Genomic DNA, 23476 nt, shown 5'->3' with positions numbered 1-23476 from the left:
TATTTGAGTGTGTGTGAACAGGCCCCGCCCTTTTTGTACTACATTTGAACCGTAACGATAAACAACCAGTAAGTCTGTCTGCTCTATGCTGCTTCATGGTCTTACCCCCTTTCCCCTCCGATTATCACCCTCCTACCCCCCCCTCTCTCTAACGTCCCTCTCTCTTCTTCCCCTCTTTCCTTTTCCGTCCGGTCCAACACCAAAGATTTTCAAACATGATTGAAATTAATAAAGTTTGGCCTCAATTACAAAAGGGGTTTATTCAGACATACCTTTGGTTTGTCTGAAGATGAATAACCCCTCTTGTTAAAATAAAATATGTCCAACACAAGAGGCCCTCAGCTCTCATCTGTTTGCCTAGCTGTTGGACAGGACAAGTTTAAAAAAAAAAAAAAAAAAAAAAAAAAAAAAAAAGATAATAGTTTATACTTAAACACTAAAAGAATAACAGATGACAATGATTCTGTTGGTTTGGATTTTATTTTTAAGCCCCGTGTCCCCGAAAGGCTGCTGGAGCCTATCTCTGCCACTTGTGGGTGAAGGTAGGGGCCACCCTGGACAGGTCTCCAGTCTGTTGCAGGACCACAATCACACACCCATGCACACTCGCAGTCACACCTACAGATAACTTAGAGTAGGTTTAGGTTGGCCAGTCCTGCTTCAGAATAACCAATTAACCTACAAAGCATGTTTTTGGACGGTGGGAGGAAGCTGAGGTACCTGGAGAAAACCCACGCATGCACGGGGAGAACATGCAAACTCCACACAGAAAGGTCCCCCATGGGTGTTCTGAACTAGGGGCCTTCTTGCTGTGACCCCCCCCCCAGATTGCTCAGTGCTCATTGCTCACTATAATTTATTTCATGATCATAGTCCCATAAATAATAAAGGAGAACACAGAATACAGACGTTAAGAAGCAGTATACGAAAAATTAAAATAGTTAATAAAATTAATTAATTAAAAGTATAATAATAAAAAAACAAGATAAAAACATTACTGATACATATCACACCATAAAACATTAGTTTCAAGGACAAATAAAAAGACAGTCCCTCCAGTGTTTCCATACATTTGACTGGAATCGTATATCAGCAATAAATCAGTCAGAACATTTGCTGCATCCACTGCAGTTAAATTAAAATGTTTTAAATGTTTTTTCTGCTTCAAAGTGATTCTGGTTTCTAATGTTTTTCAGGGATTCACAGTCAAACATGGGGAGTGGAATACGCCTCCAAACACATCTGTGCCTTTGAAGGATCCACAGTGGAAATATCCTGCACCTACACATACCCACCCTGGATAAGTTACAAGAAAACTGTTGTTCAGAGAGAATTCTGGTATGCTAAACTGAAGGACAAAAACCCACTGGACCTGAGAGAAGATCCTGACTATGCAGGCAGAGTCACATATCGCTGTTCTGAACAGAGCTGCTCACTGAGGATCAGTGGTCTGAGACTGAATGACTTTGCTGAGTACAGGTTCAAGTTTGAGACAAACCAACCTGATGGGAGTTTCACCGGTAAACCAGGAGTCTCTCTGACTGTAACAGGTAAACAGTTTTTTCAGTCTCCATGAAAAGTTTGCCATAAACATTATTTTTACTTTTTTCTTTAGATATAATTTCTTGTTTCTACAAATGGACTTGCAGACAGATTGATTTCATGCAGCCTCCTGCTGCAGCAGATTTTTGTTACCTGTCTTTCATGGCTTAACTTTGCAAAACAAAGATTAAGTTGAGGTTTGTCCACGACTATTGCAGGTACACTCATGGCTCACAAGACCAGGAATGTGCACAAGATTTCAGAGGGGGGGGGGGGGGGGGACTAAAAGTTGGGAAAGTGCAGCAAACACACCTTTTTTGTCCTATAAATAATACAGAAATTAAGGAAACAACTAAAAGATAACTACTCCGTTATGATACATGTGTAGGCTAAAGTGACACAATCGTCATTTCTTTTATGTAAACTTATTATTGTCAACATGAGTTTGTTCACTTTATCACAGACTTGGAAGACGTTGAAGCATTAAAACACTGAAGGTTATTTAGTTTGACTCAATGTGCTGCAGACATAATCAAAATAAATCAAGTTGAATCTAGATGATAATATTTTAAACACACATTTCTAACAACTTTCATCCCCAGAATGCTGAAATTATTTATAATATTTAATGTTATCTGTTGCTGGGAGGATTCTGCAGTTTAGTTCAGTTTTTCAGTTGTGTTTTTGATCATATTCTGTCCTCTATCAGTCACTCCAGGTTCATGTTAATCATCAGCTGTCTTTAAATTCTCTGCAGTGAGTAGAAGTGTCTGGTTTTGGTTCTACATTATCAGGTCATCTGCTTTTTGTGTCTCCACAGATTTTGTCCTGTTTAGGTTTATTTATTAAATGCATAATTTTCTGCCACCAAGCCCAGTTTCCTGCATGGACAGTCTTGCCTACGATTCACTGATCAATGAAAACATTTATTTTTTTCTGTGTCAGCGCCTCCAAACAATTTCTGGTTGTATTCATCCAGAAATGCACCACAGCACATCTTCTTTCTCTTTCGGCTTTTCCCATCAGGGGTCGCCACAGCGAATCATCCTTTTCCACCTCACTCTCTCATGAACATCTTCTACCCTAACGTTAGCCAACTTCATGTCCTCTGTTAAGACATCCATGTATCTCCTCTTTGGCCGTCCTCTTGCCCTCCTGCCAGGCAGCTCCATCTCCAACATCCTTCTACCAATATATCCACTATCCCTCCTCTGAACATGTCCAAACCATCTCAGTCTGGCTTCTCTGACTTTGTCGCTAACACAGGCAACATGAGCCGTCCCTCTGATGTACTCGTTCCTTATCCTGTCTAACCTGGTCACTCCTAAGGAGAACCTCAACATCTTCATCTCCGCTACCTCCATCTCAGCCTCTTGTCTCTGTCTCACTGCTACCGTCTCTAACCCATAGAGCAGAGCTGGTCTCACCACTGTCTTGTACACCTTTCCTTTGAGTCTTGCTGACACTCTTCTGTCACACAACACTCCTGACACTTTCCTCCACCCGCTCCAACCTGCCTGCACTCGCCTCTTCACCTCTTTTCCACACTCCCCATCACACTGAACTGTTGACCCCAAGTACTTAAACTCCTGCACCTTCTTCACCTCAGCCCCCTGTAACCTAACGCTTCTACCTTGATCCCTCTCGTTCAGACACATGTATTCTGTCTTACTACGACTCACCTTCATGCCTCTTCTTTCCAGAGCAAACCTCCACCTCTCTAGCTGTTCCTCCACCTGCTCTCTACTCTCACTGCAAATTACAATGTCATCCGCAAACATCATTGTCCAGGGAGATTCCTGTCTTACCTCGTCTGTCAGCCTGTCCATCAGCATAGCAAACAAAAAAGGACTCAAAGCTGATCCTTGGTGTAGTCCCACCTCCACCTTGAACTCCTCTGTCTGACCTACAGCACATCTCACCACCGTCATACTTCTCTCATACATGTCCTGAACTACTCTGACATACTTCTCTGCCACTCCAGACGACCTCATACAGTACCATAGCTCCTCCCTCGGCACCCTGTCATATGCCTTCTCTAAATCTACGAACACACAATGCAGCTCCTTCTGACCTTCTCTGTACTTTTCCATCAACATTCTCAAAGCAAAAATGGCATCAGTGGTGCTCTTACGGGGCATGAAACCATACTGCTGCTCACAAATCTCCACCTTCTTCCTAAGCCTGGCTTCCACTACTCTTTCCCACAGCTTCATTGTGTGGCTCATCAACTTTATTCCTCTATAGTTGCTGCAGTTCTGCGTGTCACCCTTGTTCTTAAAGATCGGGACCAGAACGCTTCTCCTCCATTCCTCAGGCATCTTCTCACTCTCTAAAATCCTATTGAACAACCTCGTTAGAAATTCCACTGCTGTCTCTCCTAGGCACTTCCATACCTCCACAGGTACGTCATCAGGACCAACGGCCTTTCCGCTCTTCATCCTTTTCAGAGCCTTCCTAACCTCATCCTTTCCAATCTCTGCTACTTCCTGCTCCACAACAACCACATCTTCCTCCCTTCTTTCCCTGTCATTTTCCTCGTTCATCAGCTCCTCAAAATACTCCTTCCATCTTTTCTGTACACTCTCCTGGGTTATTAGCACCTTTCCATCTCTGTCCTTAATCACCCTTATCTGTTGCACGTCCTTCCCATCTCTGTCTCTCTGTCTGGCTAATCTGTACAAGTCCTTTTCTCCTTCCTTTGTGTCTAACCTGTCATATAGCTCATCGTAAGCTTTCTGTTTGGCCTTTGCCACCTCTCTTTTCACTTTACGCTGTGCTTCCTTGTACTCCTGTCTACCTTCCTCAGTCCTTTCTACATCCCACTTCCTTTTAGCCAACCTCTTCCTCTGGACGCAGTCCTGTACTTCCTCATTCCACCACCAAGTCTCTTTACCGTCTTTCCTCTTTCCAGATGACACACCTAGCACCTTCCTACCTGTTTCCCTGATAATCTCTGCTGTAGTTTCCCAGTCATCTGGAAGCTCATCCTGACCACCCAGGACCTGTCTCAACTTCTGCCTAAATTCCTCACAAGTTTCTTCATGCTGTAGCTTCCACCACTTGGTCTTCTTTTCTGTTTTCCCTCTCTTCTTCTTCCTGACCTCCAGAGTCATCTTACACACCACCATGCGGTGCTGTCTGGCTACACTCTCTCCTACCACCACTTTGCAGTCACTAACCTCTCTCAAATGACCTCGTCTACATAGGATGTAGTCCACCTGAGTACTCCTACCTCCACTTCTGTATGTCACTCTATGTTCCTCTCTCTTCTGGAAGTAAGTGTTGACTACAGCCATTTCCATCCTCTTTGCAAAGTCCACCACCATCTGTCCCTCCAGATTCCTTTCCTTCACACCAAACCTGCCCATCACCTCCACATTACCTCTGTTGCCCTCACCAACATGCCCATTAAAGTCTGGTCCAATAACAACTCTCTCTCCTCTGGGAAAACTCTCTATGACCTCATCCAACTCACTCCAGAATCTCTCCTTCACTTCTAACTCACAGCCAACCTGTGGCGCATACCCACTGACTACATTCACCATCACCCCTTCAATTTCTAACTTTAGGCTCATCATCCTGTCTGAGACTCTTTTCACCTCTAGAACACTGTTTACAAACTCCCCCTTCAGAATCACTCCTACCCCGTTTCTCTTCCTATCAACACCATGATAGAACAGTTTGTATCCTCCTCCAATACTACGTGCCTTGCTGCCCTTCCACCTTGTCTCCTGCACACACAGTACATCTACCTTCCTTCTCTCCATCATGTCTGCCAGCTCTCTGCCTTTCCCTGTCATTGTGCCAACGTTAAGAGTCCCTATTCTCAAACCTATGTTCCTGCCTTTTCCCTTCTCTCTCTGGCCACGGACCCTTCTGCCTCCCTTCTTTCTTCGACCAACAGTAGTCAAATTTCCACAGACACCCTGTAGGTTAACAGCATCGGTGGCGGTCGTTGTTAACCCGGGCCTTGACCGATCCGGTATGTCTAAAGTGTTGTGGATGATTCGCATGGTTATTTTGGCAATTTTTACGCCGGATGCCCTTCCTGACGCAACCCTCTCTATTTATCCGGGCTTGGGACCGGCACAGAGGCAACTGGCTTGCAACCCCTGTGGCTAGATTAAATGCACCACAGCACATGAAAAATGTAATTATATGTGATCTCATAACTTTAAGGTGACTTACTCTAATAAGTTTTCCTGGTTAGTTTAAAAGTTTGTAATAAAAAAAATGACATAGATCCTTCAGTTTCAAAAATGTAATTGTATTCTAAATAAATTTTATTTTCTTTGGGCCATTTTTTTTACTCACTGACAAACTAATCATAATTAGACATTTATTCATCATTTATTCTAACTACAAGGTGGATTTGGAAATGATCATCATCCTCATCAAATCCTTCATTAAATATTCAGAAAGAGTTGAGAAATCTTGGTCAGACACAGCAGGATCTACCCTTCTCCATTTAACCCTAAGAAAACTGTTCCAAGAAAACTTCCAGAAACTTCTGTGGTTAAACAATCTTCCTGGTCTTTGGATGAAAACTAAAGTTCTCTCATGGAGAAAAGAAGCTTTGCTTGAACTTGGTCCAGAAGAACCTGGTGATGACCCAGATTCATGGTGTTAGGAAGTTTTTGAAGACATAACCTTCAGTCCAACAATATTACAGAGAGAAGAGTCCAAACCAAATTCTGAATCAGCCTGACCCATCTTTAGATCTGAAGAGACGCCATACCAATAACAGCCACTAGGGGCAGTCCAGCTCAGTCAATGCTGGAACAGCAGGTTGGAACAGTTTCCATGGTGATTGGTGAAATCTGTCACACATGACCTCGTTCAGCTGAACTAAAGCTTGAACTCACCTCTCCCACAAAAAATAAAGCTGGATGAAGCTGGAGTTCATGATGATGATGAAACGTTAACAGGAGTCAGAGAACAGAGTTAAATGTGGAATCTGGGTTCTACTCATGTGTTATCCATTTAGTCTAAGATCTTTTATTTTATTTTTTTCATTTCTTAATTCTGTTTGGAACAGATTTTTGGTTTGTGTGTCATGTTATCCAGAATTTAGGGTTTAATGTTAACTGTTTCTGATTTTCTGTATTTTTCCAGATCTCCAAGTGCTGAGTCAAAGAAAGAGGGAGTGCCTTAGAGATCCATGTGCATTGTTTGAGCTTACATGTCACAGCAGATGTGTTCTTCCTCATTCTTCCTACGTGTGGTACAAAAATGGTGAAATAACAACGGCTGGATCACAACAAAAGTACTCAGATTGGTTTTACACTGCAGACAGTGTTTCCTGTGCTGTAAGAGGACACGAGTCTTTCCACTCTCCTGCTGTGTGTAAGTTCACTTACAGTCTCATTCTAACTACATTCTGTTAAATCAGGGTGTCAAACATTTGTCTCAGCTTGGGCCTGAAGCAGGAGAATGCATTAAATATATTATATTTTTACACCCCCTAATTCAAAGGGAGAGGGTTAACATAAAGATAAACTCAAACTATGGGCATTACTTTTTATTACAAACTATTTATGTTGGACAGATGAACTTTTAACTCATCCACTGGATTCTGCAACACAAAATGAAGCCAAAAACTGTGTGAGTGTTTTGATCTGAGTTAAATCTGTCCAATTCAACAACGCGCAGAAAATGACCATCAGGTGGGAAAAATCTTTGGAGCTCTGCTGGCTCCACCCACCTGCCAATCAAAGAGACAAGTCCCTATGTATGCAAAAATTGGAGAAAATATTAATTTAAAAAAAGAATCTTTCCCTTCCAAATGGTCTTTTTTTAGTAAATAATGATAAAAGATTTAGAAACCAGATAAAACATTGATATAATTTAGACTTTTTAACTAGATAATAATTAGAGGTTTGTTCCTTTGGGCAACAATGTTACATTTCCTAAGAGGAGCTGCAACATTTGGTACTTCCTGATTTATATGATCTATGATATTATTTATTTTATATTGATTTAAATTTTTTACTGTGTATTTTTTATCGATCAGTATTTTAATTGATTGCCTCTCATTTTATATTTTTATTGTATATTTTTAGCTTTGGAGGGAGATTATTTTGACATCTGTCCGAGGACAGAAGATGAAAAATAGCCGCTGGGCTCATTTAATGTGCTCTGTCCCATAGAAATAATTAAAATTAAAAAAACGTTTACTTTTAAAGGCAATAATAAAACACATGACAACATATGATTTGTTCTGCCTGTACTTATCAGTTCCTTTTGTTGTATAAAACTGTCTGTCTGATGTTTAGCATTTAAACCAAAATGATTATCAATAGAAAACATAAAAGTGTTTCAAGTAAAATAATTTTTAATGGTAGTTATCTGGGTGGTGTTACTACGACCATTTGTATAAATATAAATCCTGTTTATCTTTAATCAGTGATTCTCAATTTGCAGAAAGAGTTACAAAATACACAGAGTTCCTTCATTAAAACAAATAAATAAATAAAAATGTCAGGGAACCCTTTCCGAAAACATACTTTTTTACAGTCAACTAGGCAGTGGCGATTTTTGTTATGGTAAAATTGTGTATACTTATCTAGCGCTTTCTACCCTTTTTCTAAATCCCAAAGCGCTTTACAGTCATAGACCCATGCACTCACACATTCACACACTTGTGGCGGCTCCGCTGCCGAACACTGGCGCCAACCTCCCACGAGAGGCAAGGTGGGGTTCAATGTCTTGACCAAGGACACTTTGACGCATGGGCGTGCAAGGCGGGAATTGAACCTGCAATCTTACCATCATGGGTCGACCGCCCTACAGCCGCACCACGGTCGCCCCATGGATGAGCAGTCATCCAGAGCAGCATTTGTCAGAGGGCGACAGCATGCTGATAGTTTGCTAAAGAAGGTAGAAAAGCAATAGAGGAGTCTGAATAGGCTTTTATTTTAAGACATCTGACACTAAACATCGCATCCATGTCTTTATCCTCTCCCCTCTCCACACTTATGGTGCAAAAAAAAAGTAAACACAACAGGATGAAGTAACTAAGAGTGAAATAACATAAAACAGCCACATGAAAAGACACTAAGGCAATAAAATAGCCTGTGATGAAGCCAATTTTGAGCAGACCAGGCAAAGGGGATTATTTCCCACAATTCCCTGCTCTGCCAGCTCGACACAGCAGACCCAACGTTCACGTGACCACCACTACATCTGAAGGTTTCATTTTGAATGTTACAAAGCTCCCTCTGCTGCACAACACTTGCCCCCCGCCCCTCTTTACGGTAGTCTTTGGAACATAAGTCAAAAGATTCAAAAGGGGGGGGCGCTCACCTATGCCTGGGTGGATCACACTAACAGGTAATTGGGAGTCTTTTCAGTCTAACAATCAACTCTAGACCGCCGCTGTGCCTCCTGTCTTTTAGAAGGAGCGCCACCGTGTCTGAAGGAAAAGGGGGGGGGGGGGCAGTTAGTGAGGAGAGTGACCTCGATTACGCAATACCTGGATCATCAGGTGCTGTTGGATCACTCAGCAGCTCATGTTAATAATGTCATTATTTACTAACTATTATAGATATTTTATTATGTGTCTTTTCTGTCGTTTAGTTGAGGTCAGTATTTGACATACAGCAGATAATTCACTAAAACAGCTGCACTTTATGAGATCATAAATAAAGAATAAATCATTTGTTTATGAATGGATTGAGATTTTTTGGTGTTACTGTTGGTGTTGCACAATATTAGAAAAATGCCAAATATTTTTGAAGTAATCCCACTGATTAGTTCTATGATTTAGTTTTTTAATGTTTTATTGGACCTAAAAATGATATTCACAATAACAATTCACATATTTTTAAATCAAATTCCTGATACGTTTCACAAAGACACACACATGACGTCACAGACCAAGAAATGAACTGATTGCTAAAAATGATGCCAGGAGTCCAGCGCTAAAAGAGCAAAGTGTTATTTCTAATTATGAATATTTCCAGGCTTTGTTTGTTTTGTTCTGCAGCATCTTCATATTTGTATAATTTTGACAGAATGTATTTTTATGGAGAAAAAAAATATTATTTGTTATTTAAGGTTTAACTTGAGTTATTCTGGGTTCATATTACTGTGTGTCTTTATTCAAATGTAAGTTAAAAATGTTCAGTTTTAAAGGTTTAAAAGTTGGCTATAGTGTGTTCAGTAAATTTTTTTCTTGTTCGGTCCAAAACCTAAAGCGTGTTTTGCTTTTAGGCCCCCTGTGCAACTGAGTTTGACCCCCCTGTAATACGAGTCTAGAAGATTCATGGATCTTTTGTGTAATATGGCCAAATAAAAGAAAAGGAACTCAAAGGATGTTGTTAAAATGTATAGGAGGGCGCTGGTGGGGTTACTTGCACAGGGAGTAAGTTAGTGTAGAACCGCAGGGAGAAACTTCTGATTATTACAGAAAACCCGTTTCTCCTGAAGCCTCCTACTCCTGTTCTTACCAGGGTCACCGCTTACCTGAAGTCTGTAAGTTCATGTCAACAGTGTCTTCTGTCATCGCCTCTGTCAAAAACAGTTTGTTTATGAAACAAACTTATTGAATGTAGACTTTATGCTTAAAAAACACAGAAACAAATCATGATGCAAAGTCCCTTTTAAGTTTTTAAATTAAATTAATACTATTGGATTGACTGAATTCTGCAAAAATGATGACAGTTATCTGAAACCTTTCTTAGCTTTTTCTCCGATAAAAATATATTGTATTTTTGGATAATAAGTTGCTCTGGAGTTTTAGTTGCAGCAGCAAAAAGATGCATAATAGAGAAGAAAATACATATAAGTTACACTTTTGGGAGAATATTATGACCAAACTGACAACAAATATATCAGCCTATTTTTGCTTTAAACAAAACATCAAATATACTATAAGTCGCACCTGAGTATAAGTCGCACCCTGCACACTTTTCTAAGGACATTGATTGAAAATACCATCTGACATTAAACCGGTCTGTGGCCCAGAAAAGGTTGTGAGCTACTCTGGTCATACAGAAAGAGTGAAGTGAGCTCAAGTCTGTGGTTTGTTCAGTGATCATGGAGAGACGAGAATTTCAACCTGAGACTTAGACTTGAATCACGTTTAAGTTTCATGAATTTGAAACTTGACTCAGGATTTAACTTTAAGGATTTGAGATTCGAGACTTTGGAAAAAATGGAATTTTTCCCACTTTCTTTATCTCAAGGAGGTTGGTGTCAGAACAAAAAAAAATGTTTTGTGTGTTATAGTATGACGACTTGTTCATTCATCCTTCATTTTTTTTATTCATGATGAATGAATGATGAATGCCTACTAGTTGTTATATAAAATGGCAAAATTACAATTCGTAAAAATAATACATCATTTTTATAATTAAGTTTTAAGACTTAATTTGAAAACAGCTGAACATTCAAGTCTAGACTTTGACTTCCTTAAAAGGACCTGTGAGAATTTCTGTGACCATGTCACACCTAGTCTACTTTATCCACGATACTTTCTCTGACGTATAGATAAAAACTGATTAACAAGTGTACTTATGGTGGGAAATCTGTGAAGAAGTATAGCCATGTTAACCCTTTAACATCAAAGATGTCGCAGTGGACATCTTAAATAACAAACACTCTTTGACGTAACTCTAGACTGTTTACATGATCAACGTGAATCAGATTAATCTGACATGGAGAAAATTGAATTTTCAAATTGACACTATATCAGTATACAACACCTTAAGTTAGTCATGTGGTGCATAGAAAGGAAAAGCTCATTTTCTCTGCTTCAAAACTGGAATTATGTTAATTGTGTAAAAAGTTTTAGAGTTACAATAATTGAAATAATGTCAAACTTGAGCTAAAGCTCCAGTGTTAAATGATTAATCCTGAATTTAACTTTGATTAGTTTCATCAGAAAACTTGCAATATCTCATTAAAAATAAATTCTGATTATTATGTTTATTTTTAAATAATCTAAAATCTGAAGCATTCAGACATCAATCAGTTTTCATGTAAACCCGCTTAAAAGCAAATGGTGGTGAGTTTAAGTTGGATCAGGAGAATCCAAGTCTAGATTGACAACAAATGAACAAAGAGTTCAGTGAAATAAATAGCTGCAAGAATAGTTCCATCAACCGACTAAAACAGGAGGTTGGTTAAATCACAGGACCAGGGTTGCTCTGCTCTGGCTCAGAGGAACTGTGGAAGCAGACGGGAAGTTGATCACTCCAGAAATCAGAATCAGAATGCAGTTTTTCTTGAATGATTCAAGTAAACCAGATGCTGCAGGAGGAGAAGGAGCCTGAAGAACTGAGGACCACCAAGCAGCAGTTAACATAGAGACAGAGTCTATAACAAAGTGTTTAAAGCTGCTTGACTCTCATCTTTGAGTGACATGTTACCTTTTAGTTGTATATCTCTTTACGTGCATGTGTGTTTGTACAAGGATGGATGTTCTCAGATGCTCCAAAAGCTCCACCAGTACAGATGTTTCCCTCTGGTTTATTGTCTGTGAACCTTCATGAGCTTCATTTTTTGTCTTCCAGATGCTCCTAAGTCCGTTTCTGTATCCATGAGTCTGACTGAGATTATGGAGGGCAGTTCAGTGACTCTGACCTGCAGCTGTGATGCTAACCCAGCAGATAAATTCAGATGGTACAAAAACAACCAACCTCTGCTCCTTGAGGATCCACGTCTGATCCTCAGGTCCGTCCAGCGTTCTGACTCCGGAAAATTCCACTGTGTAGCTGAGAATGAACTTGGAGAAGCAGCATCTGACTACGTCTTCATAAATGTGGAATGTGAGTCCAACAAAGGAACCAGAATAAATCTTCTGATCTTTCTGATGTTTGACCTTCACTAAATAACTTGAATTTTTATGTCCAGATCCTCCAGAAACCTCCTCTGTGTCTGTGAGTCCCTCTGCTGAGGTCCTGGAGGGCAGTTCAGTGACTCTGACCTGCAGCAGTGATGCTAACCCAGCAGCTAAATACACCTGGTTCAAAGACAACAGACCTCTGCTTTCAGAAGACAAAGTTCATTTCTCCTCCATCAGGTCTGAACACTCAGGAAATTACAGCTGCAAGTCTGAGAACAAACATGGACAAAGCAGCTCGACTCCTCTGCTGCTGGATGTTCAGTGTATGTTTAGACTCTGGTTTAGAGATTTAGGTTTTCTTTGACTGAAAGTATCTAGAAGTTCATGTTTTTGTTTCTTCACAAATCTCAGATCCTCCCAGGATTCCCTCAGTGAGTGTCTTTGGTAAAATCTTGAAGGGCAGTTCAGTGACTCTGACCTGCAGCAGTGACGCTAACCCAGCAGCTAACTTCTCCTGGTACAAGAAGGATGAAGACTCACCAAAAGCATCTGGAACAAACTGGACCATCAGTGATTTCAGAGCTGAACACAGTGGCTTTTATTACTGTGAAGCAGAGAACAGAAGAGGAAGTCTTAACTCCAGTTTACAGCTGATTGAAACAGAAACAGGTTGGTTCATTCTTCTGGACAAACTGATGGTTCTATAAAAATTTAAAGAAAGTAAATTAGTCTGTGTCTGCTGACATAATCTCTGCAAATCACAACATCCCTTAATCCATCTAAGGCCTGTGGGGGTAAGTAAGGGGCTGGTAGGTGAGATGCAGGTGTGTCACAGAGATCTTTCATTTTTTTCAAACCCCCAAATCCTGCACCTGTATGGGGTCAACAATCCCGTTCATGTGACTTTAGGTTTTCAGAGTTTAATTTTGTCTTTCCAGGTTCATGGAAATCAGCAGCAACTGCAAAGACCACATTTGCTGTTTTGTTGTTTGTCTTTATCCCTGCCTTTCTTTGGATCAGGTAAAGAACTATTTAGTACCTGTTTGGACTGAAGTTTACATTCATGCGTCTTTTAATGACTTTGTCCTTTTTTGACTGTCCAAACCAGAAAAAACAGGCGTGTCACAGAGCAGCAGGAGAAGAGACCTGCCAACAGAACTCAGGTAAGAAAGGTTAGCTTTGTCTTTGTGAGGCGTCCTTCAGTCAGACAGCATCCACCAGAGAGCCCACAAATACAGATGTGCAACTCATCTCTATCTGTCTGCATGCAGCAGAAGCTAGAGATGAACAAACATTAACATCATATGAAGTAGCAGGTCCTTAAGGAAATATCTAAAATAATGTATCCTTTAAAAAAAGAGTCATTGAACCATGTTTATTTCCCAGTCAAAGAGTTTTGAAGAGATTCTGATGTAAAAGAGATGATTTCACAGCAAACAGCCTAATAAAGATGAGAGTTGAAGTCCAGGTGGGGAAGGTGTGAGTTTGTGGATCTTCTCGTCCTGCAGCTCAACACGAGTCCAGACATCAACAGTCCATCTGCAGAAACAGAAGCAGCAGAAGAGCAGCTTGAGCTTCATTACAGCAGCACCCACCTCTCTGAGAACCAGGAGGAATGTCTGTACTCCAACATCAGGAGAAATCCCAAACCCAGACAGAGACCAGAGGACAACTCTGTTGAATAATCAGCAAGAAATCTGCTGAAGCTAAAAAGTGAGCAACTTTCATGACAACCAGGTTTATTTTCTTTAGAAACTGGCAAATTAATTAAACTTTATCTACTTTTTCTTACAGAACAACAGAAGCTGAACATTCAGAGGATTTTGCTTTTTACAGCACCGTCAACAAAGTCTCATCCTGATGCAAGAAATTCAGATTTACCTTCACCTTCTGCTGTTATTGACGCGTTTGCTTTAAGAAGATTCTCAGCTTGGTCACTTTTTCTCTTAAATGATTCATGAAAAACACAACAATCCAATATAATCAGGAGAACCGACTGTTTTTTTTATAAAATTACTTTCACTTAAATATGTTTTTTAGGATGATTTTTTTCTGTGAGGTTATTACAAACAGAAACATCTGCATTATTGTTGTGCCGGCTTGGTCATTATTCCACACAGACGAGAGGCACTAGAGTTCCTGCACTGCTGTTAATGTGGTTTTCTTTTCTTCAGACTTTATTCTGCATCAACATCGTAGAACTAGCAAACATAAGTAATGAATAACTATAGCACGTACCTTCACACAAATAATGCACAAAAGAATACAAATACATACAACTTTGGCCTGCTAATGAGCCAACCGGAGAACTAAACACAATCAATCTTCTTAATTGCTCTCATAAGGTTGTCTGTCTGTCGTGCTGACTTCGCATCTGCTGTTTAGTTGAAAACACAAAGTGCTTCCTAAACCTTCCAACTACCCCTGGCTGCAGCCTGCAGAATTGCTTAACATAGTGGAATGCTGAAACGCTGTGGAATGTTAACCCCGCCCACGTTGAGCCCGTTAACCCCGCCCACGTTGAGCCACACTGCTCCAACCTTTTGCTGAACTCAGGTAATCTAAACAGATAAATACTCTTCAAAATGAAATATTACTGCTCCTACAGCTCCATTAATATGATAGAAAGTGCAGAAAATACAAATATTTAAATCTACAAATTAAAGTAGAAATAATTTACGTTTTCAGTGTCACTGTGGAAGAGCGCCCTCTGCTGGCTAAATAAAGAACTACTCACATATCAACTGCTGCAATTGTCCTGAGAATTTCTGTTTCAGTTCAGATTTAATTCAAGTTTGCAGAGGTCTTCACGGCGCTCTCACTTCATCGTAGACCTCATGCATCAGCCAGGACGCCTGCTGGACGTCAACACACCGGCTGCCCAGCAATATCAGACCATTTAGAAGCAGAGGGTCAGTGATGACATTCTGCTGCTGTTTGGAGCAAATAATAAAAGTCAAAACCAGAAATGTTTTTTTCATTTTCAAAATGAGGTTGCATTTTTGGACCCATATTAAAATTAAAAATCAATCCACCAAAATGCTTTTTCATTTTCTTTTTCAACATCTCTTATTCTGTCACTTAATTAAAATGATAATGAAAATGTTATTTGACATTTCATTTTCAAAAAGTTCTCTGGTAAATGTGTAGGAAAATTCATTTAGAAATGTCTAATTTGACAATTAAAATGGATTAACAGAAATGATTTTTAATTTTCAAAATGTAGCTGCATCAAATGACTCAAAATGAAAAATCAATATTTCAAAATGCTTTTTCATTTCCTACTTAAAAAACTCTTATTCTGTGTCATAATTAAAACGAAAATGCAGAGAGGGGATTGCATTTTCATCTTAACATCCACCCTGCGAACATTGTAGCAATATTCAATTTGAAAAAGCATTTCCAGAGGGGAGGCGGGGCGATGACGTCACTGCTTTCTCCGTCTGTCCGGCTGCTAACAGACTCATGCTAGCAGCAGTGTAGCTTTGTGTTAGCGGCAGAGGAGACAGCTTTGTGATGGTTGTGAACTTCTGATGATTGAACACAGCTTCTCAGGACTACGTAGCAGTATTTACACCTTCTGTGGTCCTCCTTCAGACGCACCGCGGACAAGCTTTTGTTCTTTGATCTTTTCATTATGTATTACAGGGGTTCTATTATATTTTCTATGTTCTTGTTATTATGCATTTAATGGATTCTATATATGCATGTATATTGAATTACAGAAATATGCTTGATTCCTGCCTTCAGTAGCAGATAATATGTACAGAGGTCACCAGTAGGCCTGTTTTTGACTTTTAGTCTCTGTTTTCTTTCTGTACTGGAGTGTTTCTGGAGCCACAACACCTGCAATGCAGGCTAGACAAACACACCATTCTGATGACGTATTTAGTATGTTTTCATTTTCCCTTACTGAATAATAAAATCGCCTTTTTGCCTTGAGGACAGAGAGAGCGGACAGCCACAGATAGTCACTTACTGTGAAGGGGGGGGAGGGGTCTAAGGGCAGGAATGAAAGTTTAGGTTAGGTTAGTCTGTTTTGTTAAAGTTTAGTATCATCCTAATGCATTCTATGTATTCATGATCATGATTTTGATGGTATGTTTATCTTACAAATACCGGTACAAAGTCAATTGAGACGTCTGTAGTTCGAATTTGCACTATATGAGTATATATTTGCTGAGTGGTGTGGGAGCCCCACAGGGCACTGTGCTCTCTCCATTTCTGTTCACCTTATAGTCCTCAGATTTTCAGCACAACTCAGAGTCATGTCACCTACAGAAATTCTCTGATGACTCTGTGGTTGTGGGGTGTATAAACGGTGGACGGGAGGAGGAGTACAGGAGGCTGGTGGACGGATTTGTGGAGTGGGCTGGAGAGAATCACCTGCTGCTCAATGTGGACAAGACCAGGGAGATGGTGATCGACTTCCGGAGGAAAAGGACAGTCTTACAACCCCTCTGCATCCTGGGCAGGGATGTGGAAGTGGTGGAGGATTATAAATACCTGGGTGTGACTATCGACAGCAGACTGAGCTGGAGGAGCCACAGTTCTGCTGTGTGAAGGCCTGCAGCAGACTCTACTTCCTAAGGAAGCTGAGCTCCTTCAATGTGTGCAGCAAGATGCTGGAGATCTTCTACCAGTCTGTGGTAGCCAGCACCTTGTTCTCCTCCGTGGTCTGCTGGGGAAGCAGCATTGTGGTCAGTGACACCAACAGACTGAACAACCTGATCAGGAAGGCGGGTTCTGTCATTGGTGCAAACAGGACACATTAGAAACAGTGATGGAGAGGAGGTCACTGAACAGCCTCCTTTCAATCATGGACAACCCAGAGCATCCTCTACACCCCGTTCTGGACAAACAGCAGAGCTCCTTCTCTAGGAGGCTCAGACAGCTCCGCTCCAAAACTGCCCGGTACCAAAAGTCATTCATACCCAATGCAATAACCCTGTACAATAACACACAATGCAAAAGATAACCTTTGCACATTTTTATTATCTATTTATTTAGTTGTTTTCTATTTTGCACATTTCTTTTGCACATCTTTTTACCTGCACTGTTCTGTAAATAGCTTTTTAAATTATATTACCTTGATGTTTGCATTTATGCTACATTTTCTTGTTCTTGCTTTTTTCTATTTAATTCTAAGTCTTTTTTTCCCTCTGCTGTCAGTTGCTATGGTGACAAACAAATTTTCCACGTGTGGGATCAATAAAGTATTTCTGATTCTGATATATAAAAAAATATATTGAATTGAATTAGGGAATTTATACCGTGATTGCTGTCTTCTTATGCCTTTTACAAGTTTCCATATGCATGTATTAGGGAGTTAATAAATTTAATCTGCCCTCACAGACCCGGAGAAAGTATGTGTGGCCGACTTTTATCCTTGGATGCGCTTAAAATACGTGCGGGCAAATATGGAGCAATGTGGATTGTTTCTGCGTGCATTAGAAGCGGCCAAGGGCCAATTTCCACCGGTCTGTGTGTTTGAATGTACGTAAGTAAATGCAATTAATCTCCTTTAGGATATGTGCAATCGTGTCTTAAGAATTTTCTTTAGGAAAATGCTCCCTTTTATATTTAGCTACAGGAGAAAAGGGCAGACTGAGCAAAGCTGCTGAATGTAACATAAGTTATATTCTACAGTCTCTTGGAAATAAAGTTTAACTTTACCTGTCATTTATTGATCAATGGTTTATTGTTATATGTAAAATTATATCACAATATAAACTAGAAGAAGCTGCATTTCCAGAAGAAAATGCAGGGTTGAATGCTGTATTGCTGAATGAAAGCAGAAATAAGAGGAAAAAGCTGAACATTGTAAAAGTAAAATGTCTAAAATAGGTCAAACGTTGTAGAAGGAGTTGAGCACGAAAGCTGAAATTGTTGAAAAAATGGATGAACTGTCCTGGAAAATCCTGGAATATCTAAAATGGCTAAAAGTGCTAGCGTTGGAATCAGCATCATCAACTGACTCAAAAAAACACATTGTTTGAGAGTATCATATTGGTAAAAGCTGCATGTTCTAAGTTGATAGAAAATCCACTTTTTTCAAAATGGCGGCTTTTCTATTAATTTGATCTCCATAGCAACCATTTTATGTTTGGGTCGGCATGGGATGACGAACAAAACGACGTCAGTTTCAGACAAATCGGAAAAAGTAAACATTTGGACGTCCTTAGCAACGAAGTTTGTTTGCTGACCACGCCCACACTCCTTATATGTCCAGATCCAGTGAATGTCAATATGTTCAGTTCCAGACATGGATGAAGTTTATTGCAATATTTGCTTCAGATTTGGTCAAAAAATGGCCACCAAACAGTAGGTTGTGTCGACATCCCATAATGATTTCTAAACCTATTTTATAGTCCAAAGCCTTGTGATTATTTTAACATTTGAATGGTGTCTCTAGCTAAAGGCATGTTGAAGTTATAATGGTTGAAAGAAACAAAGGTTTTCAAGGATTCTCAATGTTTTTCAATTAAGCAAAAATCTTGGAAAATCCTGGAATATCTTGAAAATTTCAAGGATATGAAGGACAAAATTCATAGCTGAAAGGAATAAGCTGAAAGAGTTGAACATTGAAATAGTAGAAGGGTTAAAATAGGTGAAAGTTTGAAGAAGTTTAAAAATTGCCTCACATTTTGGCACAAAATGTCCTTCAAACCGTAGGTAGTGTTGCCATCCCATAATAAGTTCAAAACCTATGTTGAAGTCCAAAGCCTTGTGAACATTTAAATGTTTGAACGGTGTTTCTAGCTGAAAGCATGATGAAGTTACAATGGTTAAAAGAAACAAAGGTTTTCAAGGATTATCCTTGTATTTAAATGGAGCATAAATCCTGGAAAATCTTGGAATATCTTGAAAGGTTCAAGGATCTGAAGGACCGAAATTCATAGCTGAAAGAGTTGAACATTGAAATAGTAGAAGGGTTAAAATAGGTGAAAGTTTGAAGAAGTTTAAAATTGCCTCACATTTTGGCACAAAATGGCCTTCAAACTGTAGGTGGTGTTGCCATCCCATAATAATTTTGAGCCTTATGTTGAAGTCCAAAACCTTGTGAACATTTCAATGTTTGAACGGTGTCTCTACCCAAAAGAATGTTAAAGTTACAATTGTTTAAAGAAGCAAAGGTGTGGCCAATGGAGCAAAAATATTGGAAAATCCGGGAATATCTGGAAAAGTTCAAGGATTTGAAGGACAAAATGTTATAGCTGGAATGAGATGAAAGAGCTGAACATTTTAATGGTTGAATGGTTAAAATAGGTGAAAAATTGTAGGAGTTAAGTGCCGAAAAACGGTGGAAGATAGCATAAGAGGAAAACAAAGGGTTGATATATAATGTATCACATCTAAGTTCCACAGATATTGTGTAATAACTTTTGTGTATTTATGCTCAGTCTCACACAACTCGAGGAGTGTATTGTCTCAGGTGGGTTAAACATGGAAAGTAAAACCCCTGACCTCATGCTAGACGTGCATGTGAAGCCAAAAACGTAGATTTAGCAGCCAATAGGACTGACATTGATGTGTGTCATGGCGGGCCCCACCCACCCATGGATCAGGACCCCCCAGGACAGTCACTACCTGATCGTTTCACTCTGACATTTGGTTCTGTTGTTTGCTATGATATAAGTCACAACCTAAAATTGCTAAAAGCGGACTTTAAAACTTGTTTTAATAAAGTGGGTCATAAATACAAAAGCAGTAATCAAACAACGGACAGAAAGGGGGATGGAAGGAAAGGGGGGGGCTATATTTTTGGAATTTCTGTCTTTTTATATTTATTTTATATCATAGGGAAAAAAAAACCTCCATGTCATATTTGCTCGAGCCAGAACAGCAGTAAATGTTCCAGTGATTTATTTTCAGTCATGTCTTTATTTCTTTCTATGCGATCAGCAGGTGGCGCTGGAGCACCAATACTTTGACTCTGGGATGCAGACTTGATCAGCAGAGAATTATTCCATATTTACCAAAGACATTTTTTTCTTGAGGAAGTTTCTCACTGCTAAATAGTAACACACTTTATCTGAGAATGTCTTTGTTTTTATCTCAACATTGTTCCTCTTAAAGTTTTCCATGAAGACAAAGCTGCTGAAAAGCAGGAAAGAACTGCTGGATGTTTGTTTGCAGCAGATGTGGAGATGATGAGAAACACTGGAGATACATGCAGTCATCTGCTGCTCTCCATCCTTTCTCAGCTTTAAAATCTCCTCTGAAGCTGCTCTGTGGTTAATGGACATTAGCTCAGTGTCTGCCCTGAATCTGGAAGGTTGTGAGTTCAAATCCCTGGCAGAGAGATACTAAAGATTCTAAAAATAGGACCTAGTCCCTCCCTGCTCGACACTCAGCATTAAGGGGTTTGATTGGGGGGGTCTAACCCTAGTGGATCTGCAGCTCACTGCTCTTGGGGGTCAGAATCTGAGGAACAGATTTCACCCCTAGGTCTGTGACGGCCAATGGGACTTCAACTGTAACCTGATGTTCCATCAACAGTCTGCTTCCTCTCTGTTCATTGGTTCCCACAGACACACCTGTCACTCACAGCCTCTCAGGTATGTGGCGTGCTGCATCTCTCAACACACGACTGCATTCTATGCATTTAAACACAGAAACAGGACTTCAACCACAAACTCATCCATGTTGGAGCCTCAGAGGCCAAACTGGAGTCCAGATGCTGCGTCTGTTCAGCTCTCATTACACAAACTTTGTGAAGCTGCCTGTCGTTCTTTGGTTTCTCCAGTTGTGTTAATCATTAGAAATCATTTAGGTGTGTGAGGGTGTCACCTTATGTTACACACTCCCTTCACCCATGAGCAAACCGACACACAGAAGGTGTCATCAGCCAAACCACCAAAGATTATGGACTTATTTCATGAACGTCTTTCTTTATTACAAATAGTCTTAAGTTTCCAACCTTCAGTTCCTGTTTTAAGGAAGGAAATGAGGTCAGCGGTCTGTCCCCAATGTGTTCCTTTAAAAGCGGCAGACCAAACGTACCTCCATCTTAACAGTTTACCACATTCTTTAGTTTAGGCTAACTTTTTTTAATGACTATAAGTCGTTTCTTTAATTCATAAATATTTTTCCTGTAGCATCCCTTCCTTCTGTTGTTCTCCTATTGACATATCCCTTCAGGGACGCCACAGTGAATCATTACCAGTATTAGGTCATTAAAAACAGAAAAATGTGTCATTATTGTCCTGAGAATTTCTGGTTCAGCTCAGATTCAGTTTAAGTTTTTCTGAAGAGAGAAACAGAAAAACTGCGTCTGAGAAGAGAGTTTCTCATAAAGCATGCAGAGGTTTTCTCTCTCAGAGGTGAGACTCCACAGCAGCCCATCCCAGCTGCTGATGATCACACTTTCTGCTTCCAGATGACATTCACATCTTTGATCTCCTCCTTAAGTCATGAATGGAAGCGGTCCAGAATGTAGACCTGCAGATGTACAGCTTCATTTAAAGTGACCTGACAGAGAAACAGACCAGCTGACTGATAAGCTTCCTCACTCAGAGCATTCAAATGCAAAATCCAGAACTTTTGATCAAGAATGAACTAAATGCAACATAGAAATTTAGAAATGCTGCAAACTCCTGCTTTACTCTGAAAATACTTGTTTAAAAAAACTTGTATTAACCTGAAGGTCTATTTTTTCATGCTTTCTTTATAACTATATACAGAATATGTGGTTTACTGAATAACTTTCAGAATGACAGATGCAGTTCCTGTTTTACAGAAGTGACTTCATCCACATATAGCTGAAGCTGAACATAAATAATGTTTCTGTCTTATGAGGAACTAAATGTCTTCTTTGAGTCCATTAAAATCAACCAAAGATCAAGTTAGAAATCTTGGAGTCATAATTGACTGAGATGTGAGCTTTAGCTCTCACCTCAAAGCCAGAACTTTACCTTCATGTCAGGCTGGACTACTGTGAGTCTGTTCACCTCAGACTTCAGTGACGTCAGAACCTGAGCGGCACACGACGCTACACTTTACAGCAGACGGTCATTGCCACAGAGCAGCTCAGGGCCCCTCTAGGCTGTTAGACCACAGAGAGGGACCCCAGGCAGCCTAATGCAACAGCACCCCCTGCAGGCGGAGCTGGTAGTGCCCCAGAACGATGGATCCAAGAGGAAACACTGGAGAAACAACATCAGAATATGAATAATAATAATGGATTAGATTTTTTTTAATAATGGATTAGATTTATCTGTGCTTTTCCAGACGCTCAAAGCGCTTACAGTGTGTCCATTATTCATTCACTCCTCATTCATGCTTGGTGACGGTGAGCTACGTTTGTAGCCACAGCTGCCCTGGGGCAGACTGACTGAGGCGTGGCTGCCAGTTCGCGCCTACGGCCCCTCTGACCATCACCGGGACATTCATACGCATTCACACACCAATGGAGCCACACTGGAGGCAAGGAGGGTGAAGTGTCTTGCCCAAGGACACCACGTCAGTTGGCTGGGGGGAGCGGGGATCGAACCGCCGACCGTTCGATCATTGGACAACCCGCGCAACCGCCTGAGCCACTGCCGCCCTCAAATAAAATAAAAGAAAATAATAGGATAACAATACTGATAATAAAATAAAATAAGATATAACAATAAAATAAATGAAATGATTAAAACATAACTTTAAATATCATGAATATAGTAACAATAAAAAGGGTATTATATTAAAACATAAGTAATAGAAATATTTAGTCCGGAAATTAGATGAATTGATCAATAAATAATGAGTTAAAGAATTAAACAATCACAAAAGTCATGTTAAAGCCAGATTAAATTGAGCAGTTACATTTGTTAAAATATTCGTAAAGCAAAGTAAATAAAGTTTATAATAATTTAACATTTTATGGTGCAGAAAACTTTCATTACTTTTTGAAGTTTGTATTGTAATTCTTTTTATTTTGTTTTTATTTTGCTGACAGTCTCATATATCTGTACGTCACACATTAATTGTGAGTTGTCAGTTTCAAATATTTCCCAGAATGCATCACTGTCTTGTTCTCAAATGTTATGCTTGGGTGTTTACTGTTTTCTGCAGTAAATGAAGATTCTCTTCAGATCATTCTGACTCCTCTTCCTCTGCAGAGTTGATGAATAAAAGGAAATTCTGTGCAAACTTGAT

At 39.9% G+C, this 23476-nt stretch overlaps 1 protein-coding gene across 2 annotated transcripts in view; it reads left to right on the top strand.

The window, feature by feature from the left end:
• LOC111947741 (B-cell receptor CD22-like) overlaps nucleotides 1–23476 on the top strand; it is a 45574-nt gene that overhangs the window by 7432 nt on the left and 14666 nt on the right. The window contains exons 2-10 of one of the 2 annotated variants that reach the window (XM_023957486.1): nucleotides 1197–1550; nucleotides 6661–6891; nucleotides 12063–12317; nucleotides 12403–12657; nucleotides 12746–13003; nucleotides 13273–13354; nucleotides 13443–13497; nucleotides 13843–14047; nucleotides 14129–14666. In XM_023957486.1, the coding sequence (XP_023813254.1) occupies nucleotides 1197–1550; nucleotides 6661–6891; nucleotides 12063–12317; nucleotides 12403–12657; nucleotides 12746–13003; nucleotides 13273–13354; nucleotides 13443–13497; nucleotides 13843–14019 (1667 nt within the window). In that variant the 3' untranslated portion in view covers nucleotides 14020–14047; nucleotides 14129–14666. Of the gene's footprint in view, nucleotides 1–1196; nucleotides 1551–6660; nucleotides 6892–12062; nucleotides 12318–12402; nucleotides 12658–12745; nucleotides 13004–13272; nucleotides 13355–13442; nucleotides 13498–13842; nucleotides 14048–14128; nucleotides 14667–23476 lie in introns of those variants that run through there. The other variant, XM_023957462.1, reaches the window with a different exon arrangement.

This window comes from Oryzias latipes, chromosome 1 (assembly GCF_002234675.1).
Source record: "Oryzias latipes chromosome 1, ASM223467v1".
NCBI lineage: Eukaryota > Metazoa > Chordata > Actinopteri > Beloniformes > Adrianichthyidae > Oryzias > Oryzias latipes.
The sequence above is the reverse complement of the archived record's forward strand: the minus strand, read 5'-3'. Positions and strand labels throughout refer to the sequence as shown.